The 12,684-nt window shown below is 35.0% G+C and overlaps 2 protein-coding genes across 3 annotated transcripts in view; one reads left to right on the forward strand and one right to left on the reverse strand.

Moving 5' to 3' along the window:
• Positions 1–12,684, forward strand: part of LOC140152997 (DNA repair protein RAD51 homolog 2-like) — a 241,438-nt gene that overhangs the window by 94,130 nt on the left and 134,624 nt on the right. The window lies entirely within an intron of this gene.
• Positions 1–12,684, reverse strand: part of LOC140152996 (uncharacterized) — a 97,370-nt gene that overhangs the window by 24,136 nt on the left and 60,550 nt on the right. The window contains exon 2 of one of the 2 annotated variants that reach the window (XM_072175565.1): positions 10,422–10,499. The exons of the other annotated variant lie outside the window; for it this stretch is intronic. Coding sequence (XP_072031666.1) covers positions 10,427–10,499 — 73 coding nt within the window. The 3' untranslated portion in view covers positions 10,422–10,426. The remainder of the gene's footprint in view (positions 1–10,421; positions 10,500–12,684) is intronic. 2 annotated transcript variants of the gene reach the window in all.

Genomic DNA, 12,684 nt, shown 5'->3' on the forward strand with positions numbered 1-12,684 from the left:
AACACATTTGTCAGCAGAAGATCGCTACGTCATCAACACCTTTATCATCAGTAGATAACCTACTTCATCAACACCTTTATCAGTTGTAGATAGCTAATTCATCAACACCTTTATCAGCAGTATATGGTTACTTCATCAACACATCAGCAGAAGATCGCTACTTCATCAACACATTTTTATCAGCAGTAGATGGCTACTTCATCAACACATTTATCAGCAGAAGATAGCTACTTCATCGACACCTATCAGTTGTAGATAGATACTTAAAGCCATAATGTGTGATTTGCTTCACAGTGACGCCCTCAATTTTACTCGGATTTCTACTTTTTGCATAATTATAATGCCCAGCGGTGTACTAAAATACCACATAAAAGACTAAGCCTGAAGTGCTTTAATAATAGAACAATTTAACTTTTTATATTAAATCCGGGTCGACCCAGTTTTATTCAGAGTTCATCGATCGATTGCTTGCTAACATCTCCGTGGATGTCAGCTTATGTGTACACACGTCGAGCGCGATGCTCCGTGCAGTATTACATGTTACGATCGGCGAGCGTTGTACACGCATTGTAGGCGCTGGCGCAATTTTCTTCGTTATTCCTCATTTGTTTGGCTCAAAATTAAAAGGGGATAATGTATTCAGTGAAAACAGACATTTAAATAGGAATCTATTCTTTACGCAAATCACACATTATTGCTTTAATCAACACCTTTATCAGCAGTAGATAGCTACTTCATCAACACATTTATCAGCAGAAGATTGTTACGTCATCAACATCTTTATCATCAGTAGATACCTACTTTATCAATACCTTTATCAGTTGTAGATAGCTAATTCATCAACACCTTTATCAGCAATAGATAGCTACTTCATCAACACATCAGCAGAAGATCGCTACTTCATCAACATCTTTATCATCAATAGATACCTACATCATCCACCCCTTTATCAGTAGAAGATAGCTACTTCATAAACACCTTTATCAGCAGTAGATAGCTACATCACTAACATTTTTATCAGCAGTAGAAAACTACTTCATCAACGCCTTTATCAGCAGAAGATAGTTACTTCATCAACACTTTTATCAGCAGAAGATAATTACTTCATCAACACCTTATCAGCAGAAGATATTAACTTCATCAACACCTTTATTAGCAGAAGATAAAGTTTGTTCAGCTTATATAAGGTGAAAAAATAAGACTCATAACACCATGTATAGATATAGAATGGCATGAACGCAGTTGGACGAATGCTTACGCTTAGTTGTCCGTCGGTGATGCATGACTGGCTTTTACACTTATGTGAGTTAGGACTTTATTGACCTGCGCAGTAACAAAAGCCAAATAATTTCAACCTTATATAAGCTGAACAAACTTTAGTTACTTCATCAGCACTTCTTTATTAATCAGCAATAGTAAGCTATTTTTCCAGCAGCTATATCATCAGTAGAAAACTACTTGATCAACACTTGAATCAGCAATAGTAAGCTATTCTACCAGCAGCTATATCAACTTCGTCAACACCTTTATCAGCAGTGTAGAAAACTTCTGCACCAAACTCCTTTGTTATTAGCAGTAGATTACAACTTCACCCACACCCTAATCAGAAGTAAATGACTTCTTCACTTTTATCAGCAGTAGATGTACTTCATCAGCAATTGGCATGAGCATTTATTTACAAAAGATTTGCACATGTAACACTTAGTGCATGGTAACGTTACAACACACTGCATTACATGCAGATTGATATTAAGCACACGCTAAAGAACACAGTTTGCTGGGCACATGGCAAAATAATCTGGAGCTACACTATTTTCCCTTCATGAGGGACATGCAAAAAAAGAGACTATTTTGTGCCTAACTTATTAGTTAATGGAAACCAGGTAAACTTTGGTTTTGGTATGAATGGGTGGGTTTCTTGATTCATATCATTCCTTGCCCAATCAAGGCAGGTGTCTCATTCTCTCATATGAGGTCTCAAATTGCCAGTGTCTTGATTTGATTATTTGTTGCATTTTAATTGTGATATTCAAAACCACATACATGCCCTACTGCATTTGTATAGTAGAAATCTTTGTGGAACATTATATTCATGCTTTTGTACTCAATGCAGCTACTGTGAAAACTAACGAAAATGTGCACCATATTCTGTTATGTATAATGTATGTAAGAAAAAACAAAATAATCATAAATTTAAATACAATTGAAGGAGTGGTATTAGTATCATCGGGGCACATGCTCTCCAATCAGAATCAAAATTTAACAAGTTCCAAAATTCCATTACCAGAAATGATCAGAGCCCCCTAATTTCAGACCCAGTGCCCACTCGACCAGTCTCTGTACCCCCCAACTTGGCTATTCCGGTGAAGTAGTTCAAAATTGGCAAAGTGCGAAAATTAACAGTCACCTCATAGACCTATATAGTTTGAATATCTTCAAAATATAGTCACCTCGTAGACCTATATATATATATAGTCATTAGGCAAAACCAAGATTAAAAGTAAATGAAATAATTTGCACAACCCAATTACATTTCAGCCTTTCACCATTAGTCACACACAAGGTGATGTGAGTGTTTTTATGACACACATGTTTTCCAATATTGATCATAGATTTGATTGATCAAGTCAACACTCATGTTTAATTATGAATCACTGCATATTATTAAATTACCAAATAAACTACAAGTTTGACGTCATCAAAATACCAATCAGGGACATTGCATTTTGCTCTAAAGTACACGTGGGAGACCAAATATTCTGTTCTGGAGGAATAACATGGCTTAGAATTAGGGTAACCATATAAGCAAGCAGAACATACTGCTTATATTTATGTATACATACTTATTTATACATACTGCTTATATTTATGTATACATTTATATCAGCTTGTTATTTGGACATAATTATAAATGGTTGCATAACATCAACATTTTAATGTCTATCAATTGAATCAAATGATGTCTTATTCTGTTGACTGGAGATGTATGAAGCATGCAGGTGTATGGGAATTACATTTATTTGACTGCTTGTCCTGCAAGTTTGCATAAGGCATTAAAAAATCTAGGATTGGCCATTCGGCTTACAAAAATATAAAATTACCGTCTTGTTTCTGAAGGAATTAATGGTTTTGGCTGTCTTCTATGTTCTATAATATGTCAAAAATAAGACACAATTTATAATGCCTGCAAAAGTTACACATAATATAAAAATGCAAAGATATATGTACATTATGCATAATTATATCAGTATTGGATTTAAAAAAAATAAAAATAAAAATATCTTATTCCTGTTGCATTTGAATAATAGGTGTGGTTTGGCATGTTTTTTAGGATCGGCAATGTCACATCAATCAAACATTTTATGCCTAGCATTACTTGATCAAATTTCAAGTATCCCTCCCTCAATTTGCGATATATTATAAAATTGATATTTTTGACATTTAACAGTCCTCAAAGTAAACTTCTAAGTCAAATCTAATGATATGTACTTTAAGTAGCTAGCTGGGAGGAAAAGCCTTTCGTATTGAAGATAAACATTTTTTCCTCAAAAGACCTAAAAAAGTCAATATGAAGCAAATATTGCTATACGATTCCTTAAGCATTAACATAACTGTTTATGATAATTAAATGGTTTATAAATTGACATTGATACAGATATTCTGACTTCTTCGCTTTCAAACTGATTATTGTAATACATGAAGCTGGAATTATTTGAATACATACTATGCTAATAAATTATGCAGTTATGTAAATTGGTACTAATATTATTTTGTACCATAAAAACATTTAAGACTAAGTGTCAGGTCCACAAATGGTGGATAATTTGGATTGTTACACAGCCGTGACGTTAGTCACGGCTGTGTCTTTTTTCTTACAGGTTCTTTCTTTCTTTCTTCTTTCTGTCAACCTTAACATTTGCTCTAGCACTCACATGCTTACATCGATTTTGACCTAACTTGGTCACAATGATCATTGACCGTGCCCCTACATGTCACATGAAACTCGTGGGGTCAAAGGTCACGCAGAGGTCATACGGGTCAAAAAACGTGATTTCAACTAAAAATGCATCTTCTCCCACAGCTTACGTCGGACAGCGGCCCCACTTGCACACATGCATTGTTATTACCCAGTGTCTATGTGGTGTACACAGATTTGGGGTCAAAGGTCATTAAGGGGTCACTTCCGTATAAAACGAAATACATTCAAAATTTTTTATTAGCTAAACAAAACATTTCAAGTTTCCCTCCCTCAATTTGCGATATATTATAAAATTGATATTTTTGACATTTAACAGTCCTCAAAGTAAACTTCTAAGTCAAATCTAATGATATGTACTTTAAGTAGCTAGCTGGGAGGAAAAGCCTTTCAGTATTGAAGATAAACATTTTTCCTCAAAAGACCTAAAAAGTCAATATGAAGCAAATATTGCTATACGATTCCTTAAGCATTAACATAACTGTTTATGATAATTAAATGGTTTATAAATTGACATTGATACAGATATTCTGACTTCTTCGTTTTCAAACTGATTATTGTAATACATGAAGCTGGAATTATTTGAATACATACTATGCTAATAAATTATGCAGTTATGTAAATTGGTACTAATATTATTTTGTACCATAAAAACATTTAAGACTAAGTGTCAGGTCCACAAATGGTGGATAATTTGGATTGTTACACAGCCGTGACGTTAGTCACGGCTGTGTCTTTTTTTCTTACAGGTTCTTTCTTTCTTTCTTCTTTCTGTCAACCTTAACATTTGCTCTAGCACTCACATGCTTACATCGATTTTGACCTAACTTGGTCACAATGATCATTGACCGTGCCCCTACATGTCACATGAAACTCGTGGGGTCAAAGGTCACATAGAGGTCATACTGGGTCAAAAAACGTGATTTCAACTAAAATGCATCTTCTCCCACAGCTTACGAGGACAGCGGCCCCACTTGCACACATGCATTGTTATTACCCAGTGTCTATGTGGTGTACACAGATTTGGGGTCAAAGGTCATTAAGGGGTCACTTCCGTATAAAACTAAATACATTCAAAATTTTTATTAGCTAAACAAAACATAGGCCAGTAACGGTATGCTCACATATGAGTTGCAGTAACCCAGTGTATATGTGATATTTTGTATATGGGGTCAAAGGTCATTAATAAGGGGTCACTTCGTATAAAACAAAATACCTTTAAAATGCATCTCCTCCCACAAATTACGTAGGACAGTGACACCACTTGCACACATGCATTGTTATCACCCAGTGTCTATGGGGTGTACACAGATTTGGGGTCAAAGGTCATTAAGGGGTCATTTCCGGTATAAATCGAAATATATTCAAAAAATTGTATTAGCTAAGAAAAACATAGGAGAGTGATGGTATGTTCACACATGAATTGTGTTTACCTAATGGGCTATTCCAGAAAATAGGTGCACACCCCCTATAGAGGAGTAAATTTTCAATCAAAGAAAAGTCTGGATTTCCAAGTCTGCTTTCTGAAAACGACTGGAATTCCAGTTGCCAATGTTACTGGAAAAAGCTTGGAAATCCAATAAAATGAAGGAAATATCACGGAAATGTTGAAAATGAGCTCTCAAATTGAGGATTTCTGATTTTGAACTATTTTTCTTCCGGATTTTTTTGCCTTTGGGCACTTTAAAAGTCTGGATTTCCAACAGTCATGACTGGACAAAAAGTCCGGATATCCGAACTCCTCTATAGGGGGTGTGCATCTATTTTCTGGAATAGCCCAATGTATATATGTGTACATCCATATCAAAACGATGCACTTGTCAGCTGCTACATGTGTCTCATTTCACATAATAGCTAGGAATAAATACCAGACTCATATCAAGTGTAGGTCACTTCAAATCATCCCAAGTCAAATTGTATAAGAAATAGTATCTGTATTCCTAAACCATGTGACTTGGGATAATTTGAAGTGACCTCCACTGGAGATGAGTCTGGTATTTATTCTAGTTATTATGTGAAATGAGACACATGTAGCAGCCGATTAGTGCATCCTTTTGATATGGATGTACACATATGGTATTTTTATTTGGGGTCAAAGGTCATTAAGGGGTCATTTCCGTATAAAATGAAATACCTTTAAAATGCATCTTCTCCCACAAATTACGTGGGACAGTGATGCCACTTGCACACATGCATTGTTATTACCCAGTGTCTATGGGGTGTACACAGATTTGGGGTCAAAGGTCATTAAGGGTCACTTCGGTAAAAAATGAAATACCTTCAAACAATTTTATTAGCTAAGGAAAACATAGCACAGTAGCGGTATGTTCACACATGAATTGTGGTTAGCCAGTGTATATGGGATATTTTTTTCATTTGGGGTCAAAGGTCATAAAGGGGTCACTTTCGGTCTGAGACGAAACACCTTAAAAATGCCCTTCTGCATAAATAACATGTCAAAGTGATGCCACATGCACACAGGCATTGACATTAGCCAATGCCTATGGGGTTTTCATATATTTTGGGGTCAAAGGTCATTAAGGGGTCACAACACGGCTGTGTTCGTGGTCTTAGACGACAGCTAAGTCTAGTTCTTTCTTGAAAATGGTAAGATGACATCCAGTTTAGCTCAAATTTGAGAATGATGGTCTGGATCACTTACAAAAGTATAATGAAAGCAACTTTAGAGATATATTGATTGGCCATTTTAGATCATTACTGAGATGAAACTTTTACTGATTAAACTAATTGTTTCATCTTGTCTTTCTTTTTATCTTTCATGACTTTGTATTGGATCAACTTGGGATGACCTTTATTTGTATTGTTTGCCATTGCCATCAAAAAGGTAAGTTATTAAAGAATGTGACTGAATTAAAAAAAAGACTAGTTTGGGTATGATGTCCTGTCAACCACACCAAAAATGCTGTACTGCGCAGGTCAGCAACCAATCAGTCCGCCATTGCCCTGATGTCAGAAGCAAACTAGTCTTTTTAATTTGGTCTTCAATTATGATTATTCTTTCTTTCAAAAATAGTGAAGATGCTCTCAGTGATATGACCAAGACACCAATCAAATTATCCAAATTCAGATGTTTGTTATTTTTGAAACAAGCATGTGCCTTTAAGTTTAAGGAAGTTTTCAAAAATGGCAGTATATATGACATTAGTTTGCTGTCATTTGCCAAATTATTCCGCCTTTCAAAGGAGGTTGTTATGTTTTGTAGCTCCCCTTGTTTTTTGTCTTTTTTCATTTCATACATACAATGTTAAGACAGAAATTACATCTCGCTCTCAACCCTATGCGGCTTTGTCAAGGCATAAGGTTAACATACCAGAAGATCGATGGAATTCTATAAATGAAACTAGTCTAGTTTCTCAGCCAGCCCCTTCCTCTGCCAGAAACACTATCCTGAAATGTTGAAAATTGGACCCATATCTGTCTGGATGTACAATGCATGGATGCATTTTAATAAGGTACATTTGATATAGTGTTTACCCACATTTCTGCAGTAAAAAGGTAAATTGATTTAAATTTCCACAAAATATGGATTATTTTCTGCCGCTCTCTCAATCTTTTGACAATATTAACATATTGGACCAAATTTCATTTTCACTGCATAGAGGAAACAAATCTGCACACATTGATCAATGTTGGGATATATCATGTTTCAATTGAATAAAAGTGCATTCCTGAGATGGAAAATGTATGCAAATTTATAATGCGATATCATCAAATATCATTTTGACCCCGTAAGGAGGCTGTGCAATGCTTTTGTGTGGCCCCATAAAGGTGAAATTGGAATCTAAAGTAATAATGTTGGGCTGAAAATGTTAAAGCAGTTCTTGAGGGGTGGGGGTGTGGGTTTATTAGGACAACATTGGAGGAGTAACCTCCCAATTTAATGCTATAACATTTCATATAACTTACTATGAAATATTGTCTGTTATGCATTGCCTGTCTACATCATTTGAGGTTTAGAACATGGCTTCACCAAAATTTAGATTATGCAAGGTGAATGGGCAGAGCTAGTAATTATTGTGATGCCATTTGGAAAATTGCCTCTTGTAGGAAAATATTTGTTGCACAGCCTCTAATATGTCTCATAAAATTAGATCTCTAGTCTTCTTTAAAGAATGTAATCATTCCATAAAACAAATTCATACTTGAACATTTGATGATTGTATTCGGACAACACAAGATGCAGTTTGAGTAAAATGATGTCATAGTTTCAGACAAAATTGCATCTAAATAAATTACACAGTTCATCTTTGTCTATCTACAACAGGTGATTTCTATATTGGAAGGAGCTGTTCATAAATAATGCGATTGTAAATGATGGTTATCAGTTGGAAATGCAAAAATGGGAAATAGTTTATCATCAAGCTATAGATGGTTGTGTTATATGACTTGTTCCCACACAGCCCAGGACATGTCAAACTTATACTATTGTGATTTTAATATAATCGTAAAGATGAGAAAATAACCTTTAAAATGACACCATGTTTTTCTAAAATGTCTACTTTTGAATATAATTACACATTGTCAAGAAGGGTTCTTTATACATGTAGATATCTTGCCTTATTTGCCTGATTATATTGGCAAATGTTTCCAGATTATATTGACCTTGTACTCACTTAAAAGACATTCTTTTAAATTTTTAAATATAAGCACAATATGCATGCTCATGGAGACTACCTTACTTGCAAGAAATGTGAAACCAGAATAGTTTTGATGGTTTTTTGTGGGAGGGGGGTTGTTTTTTCACCTTTTGCATCATACCAACATTCAGCGTATGACTTACTATTTTTACAAGTACATACTAAAAAGCAGATAGTTCTGCACATACAGAGTCTTATTACTTGTGCTACCTATAGCTCTGATCACTGTGTACCATACACAATTACAGAAAAATTGGGGTTAGCAAATTAACAACCTGATGTGTGAAGGAAAAGACAACTAAACATTTAGTAGATTTTTTTTTAATGATGTAGGACCAAAATTGAGATTTCTTTGTTGCAGATTCTGAACATGCAATATTTGGAATGCATCATTTTTTGACACAATGCTACCTTTTCGTATCTATAGGTGCAGTTATGTTACTACACTCTTAAAAAGGTAGAGTCAAATTTGGTTAGGTTCCTTGTAAAATAAGGTCTCACAAATTAGGCACTAATTGAGTAAAATTTGGTATGATTTCTAGTTAGTCTTATCTTACTATAAACAGTGGTGTGTCCAGGGGGGCGCTTTGAGGGCTGAAGCCCCTCGCACTTAAAAAATCAGGTAAAATCAGCTGTTCTTTTGGCGATTTTAGCCATAAGCCCCGCATAACTCTGAAAGCCCCTCTGAGCCCCCCGCAGGAACAGATCCTGGATACGCTGGTGATAAATCTATAGTTTTCAGCACGTTTCTTCAGCGGTCTGCCAGTTTATGGCATATACAGAAGTGGGGTTCTGATTGGCTAATTGATTGAATCACATCATCATCACATCGACACCTCATCCACTGGTTTTGCTGCGTAGCATCGTGTGACCTAGTTCTTTTTCGCCATAATCAGACAGAGCAGGTGGACACCGCTGAAGGAATTTGCTGAATAGTATAGTTAAATTCAACTAGACCTTTTTAAGAATGTAAGCCTACAAAGAACAGTTATGTGGCTTTCATGTGGTATGAAAATGGTCTTGTAGCTGTAACAAAATACAAATGTGCAATTGTTCATCTTACTATCTGTAAAATGTTATTATATAGTAGTAACTAGGTCTATATATTTAACCGATAAAAATATATTGTGTTCTCTCATGACCATTGCTTTTAGCATTTAATTTGAAATATGTGAACAATTCCTGAAAAAGATAAACAAATCAACTCTTTGTTCCCATGAATCCAGGTGAATAAAAGTTCCGTAACTGAGACACAATTACAGCTCGATTTGAGACAATAATAGAAGGAAAAGATTGCTTTTGGTTTGGAATATGAATAGAAATATGATAAGGGTTAGGTTGAAAATATGATAGTAAGACCACATGCAAGCATATTCCTCACTTGATGAATAGACAGAATAAAACATGCGAGCCCTTGCTTCCTGCATTACATTGCATGAGCCAGGAATGAAATGTCCACATTATTCCAGTTGGAATAACATTGTAATGAAACATGTACACTCATGCAAAGGAAAATAATGAAGCATATCAGGAGGATTTAAGTGCATGTAGTCCCTCGAGATACCAACTGGGTAAAGATGTTCAGACTTCCCCTTAATTTCTAATACTTTAAGTCTGTGTGAAAAAAATACATTCACATGACCACAAACATGCTCAATGATATCTTTAGGTTCTTAATAGTGATACATATCTCTTTAATATTTAAGGAATGTTTGGTGTTTGTCGATGGTGCAAGTTGTGCTTATAGTCGTCCCGAGCTAGCAATAATAAGTAGACAACTGACTTACCCTTGCTATAAAGACTCACTGCTTTGGAAGGCCAGGGGTGCACGCCGAAAAAACGGTCTTTCTTCTGATTTTGATGGACTGCATGGAGGGAAAATGAAAAAAGGAGAATGAACTTAAAAATTATGGGGAAAAAGGAGGTGGTTGATTAAACATACATAACTACTATTTCTATAATTGTTTTTGTTTTTACTCATGCATAAATTATACTGTACATTCTGTACATGCAATGGGTTATCATTTACTTATATTCATGCAAATATTGGAACATTCCCATTCAAGGGGTAAATTTGATGAAATTAAGGGTATGGGCAGAGGTGAAGCATCATGAGGTACGTGGGACCCAGAGGAGTCACTCCCATAGACAAGAGGGCATCATCCATGACCATGGCATCATAAAGTTTACCAACCAGGTAAATGCGGCAGTCTGAAAAATGAACTTTTACACAGTTATTTTTTACCCTAAATTATTGGTATTTTCTCAACAACTTCATTTTTAAGGGGAAAATATCATTCATAATCATATGGACAGAAATATTTTGCTACAATGCAATTTATCATAACTGACTGTATCTACATACGGTCTATCATGTAAAGTATACCCTTTTCTCAGCTTTCTTGGACTTTTGATTCATATTACTAGTATGATACATATAACAATGTAACTGGGGTGAGGTTTGTGGTTGGGGTATAGGGAAGTCTTTGTGTGTGCATGGATGGTATCCACATCCAATGATTGGTTGTATAAAAGAAGGGCCATTTTTCAAAAATGTAAATATTAATAGACTGAGTGTGGGTTAATCCTGGGGAGTGGCAGGGGATGTGTCTGCCCACTTTTTTGGGAAATTGAGCAACTGTTTGTTCTTTTCAGCCACTTTTTATCAATTCAGGCTATTTCACACATTTCAAGATGAATTGATGCTACTGGTAAGCTGATTTAACATTCAATTCCTCTTGTTTTTCATTGCAGTTATTACCATCATTTTGTTGCTGTATATCAAGAGAAAAAAATCGATGGAATTGTACTAAATGTTTCCAAGATGTATTCACTATGTGCATTGGCCAAGGTTCAAGTATGTGGACACAAATGTATATGCTATTAGTTTATGGACAGACCACATACATGTGTAAGGTACACATATGATTCCCTCCGTGTAATTCAATCAAGACTTGATGAAACATACAATTATTTTAAAAGTAGTACTAGAACAATGTTGATTGGAACAGGAACAGATATCTTGGGAAATTAGGAAAATGCTAATTAAATCAGGTGTATTTTGGTCACAGTGTGTTTTGCACAGCCCACAGCCATTTTATTCTTGAATGTTGTAATGTTCCTTATACCTATTGCTCATAATATACTAAATCTTACATGGGTAAATTCAGCTGTGTACAAGGTACCCAATCTCTTTTGCCCACCCAAATGAGTTGATACCTGTACTTTCATCTGAGCGAATGTACAACTCTTCTAGTTGACATTACATGGGAGGTCAAACAGGGTCATGTACATCTATAGGCATACATGAGTACTACCACCATTGTGGTTTTATCGACATTTAAAAAAAAAAAAAAAATCTCCAAACTGAATAAATTAATTGATGGCATATCAATGTATCAATGCAGTCAGTGCAGAGAGAATATTATCATTTATTATCTAATGTATTACATTTGATATTTGGTATTGGCTGCTAAAATTAATTATAATATATGTATTACAACTTAACATGATATTAAATCTGATGAGCAAAGATGTGCAAGTGATATTGATATCATTGCAAAATGGCATAATACATGATATCAAACAGCTGGCTGATGAACAAATCTCACAGATAATCAAAGCAGATGTATATTAAATTGTTTGTGTTTTCTTAACACAATGTAATAAAATATAATGGCGTGGTTCATATGTTGCACAGATTTTCGTAGTTTTTTTGATGTACCACAATAGTGCATTCTCTTATATTTGGAACCCGGCAATTACATCTTGCAGAGGCATTATTTTGTTTTTTACAGTCAACTTTGGAATCATCAACAGGGCCTGTGTATCAAATTTGCATATTAGCAATACTTTAAAAGTGGACATTTTCATGCTCAATGCAGCTACCGTGAAAAGTTTTTTCTTTTACGTATAGGTCTATGTAATAAAACTCAAAATCAAGAATTTAGAAACAAGCTCAGTATAGTTCAAAATTAGCAAAGCACAAAAATAACAATAAGAAATTTTTACCTTTTAACAGTAGGAGGCACAGCATATAATATGAATATT

The sequence above is a fragment of the Amphiura filiformis genome, chromosome 5, assembly GCF_039555335.1.
Source record: "Amphiura filiformis chromosome 5, Afil_fr2py, whole genome shotgun sequence".
NCBI lineage: Eukaryota > Metazoa > Echinodermata > Ophiuroidea > Amphilepidida > Amphiuridae > Amphiura > Amphiura filiformis.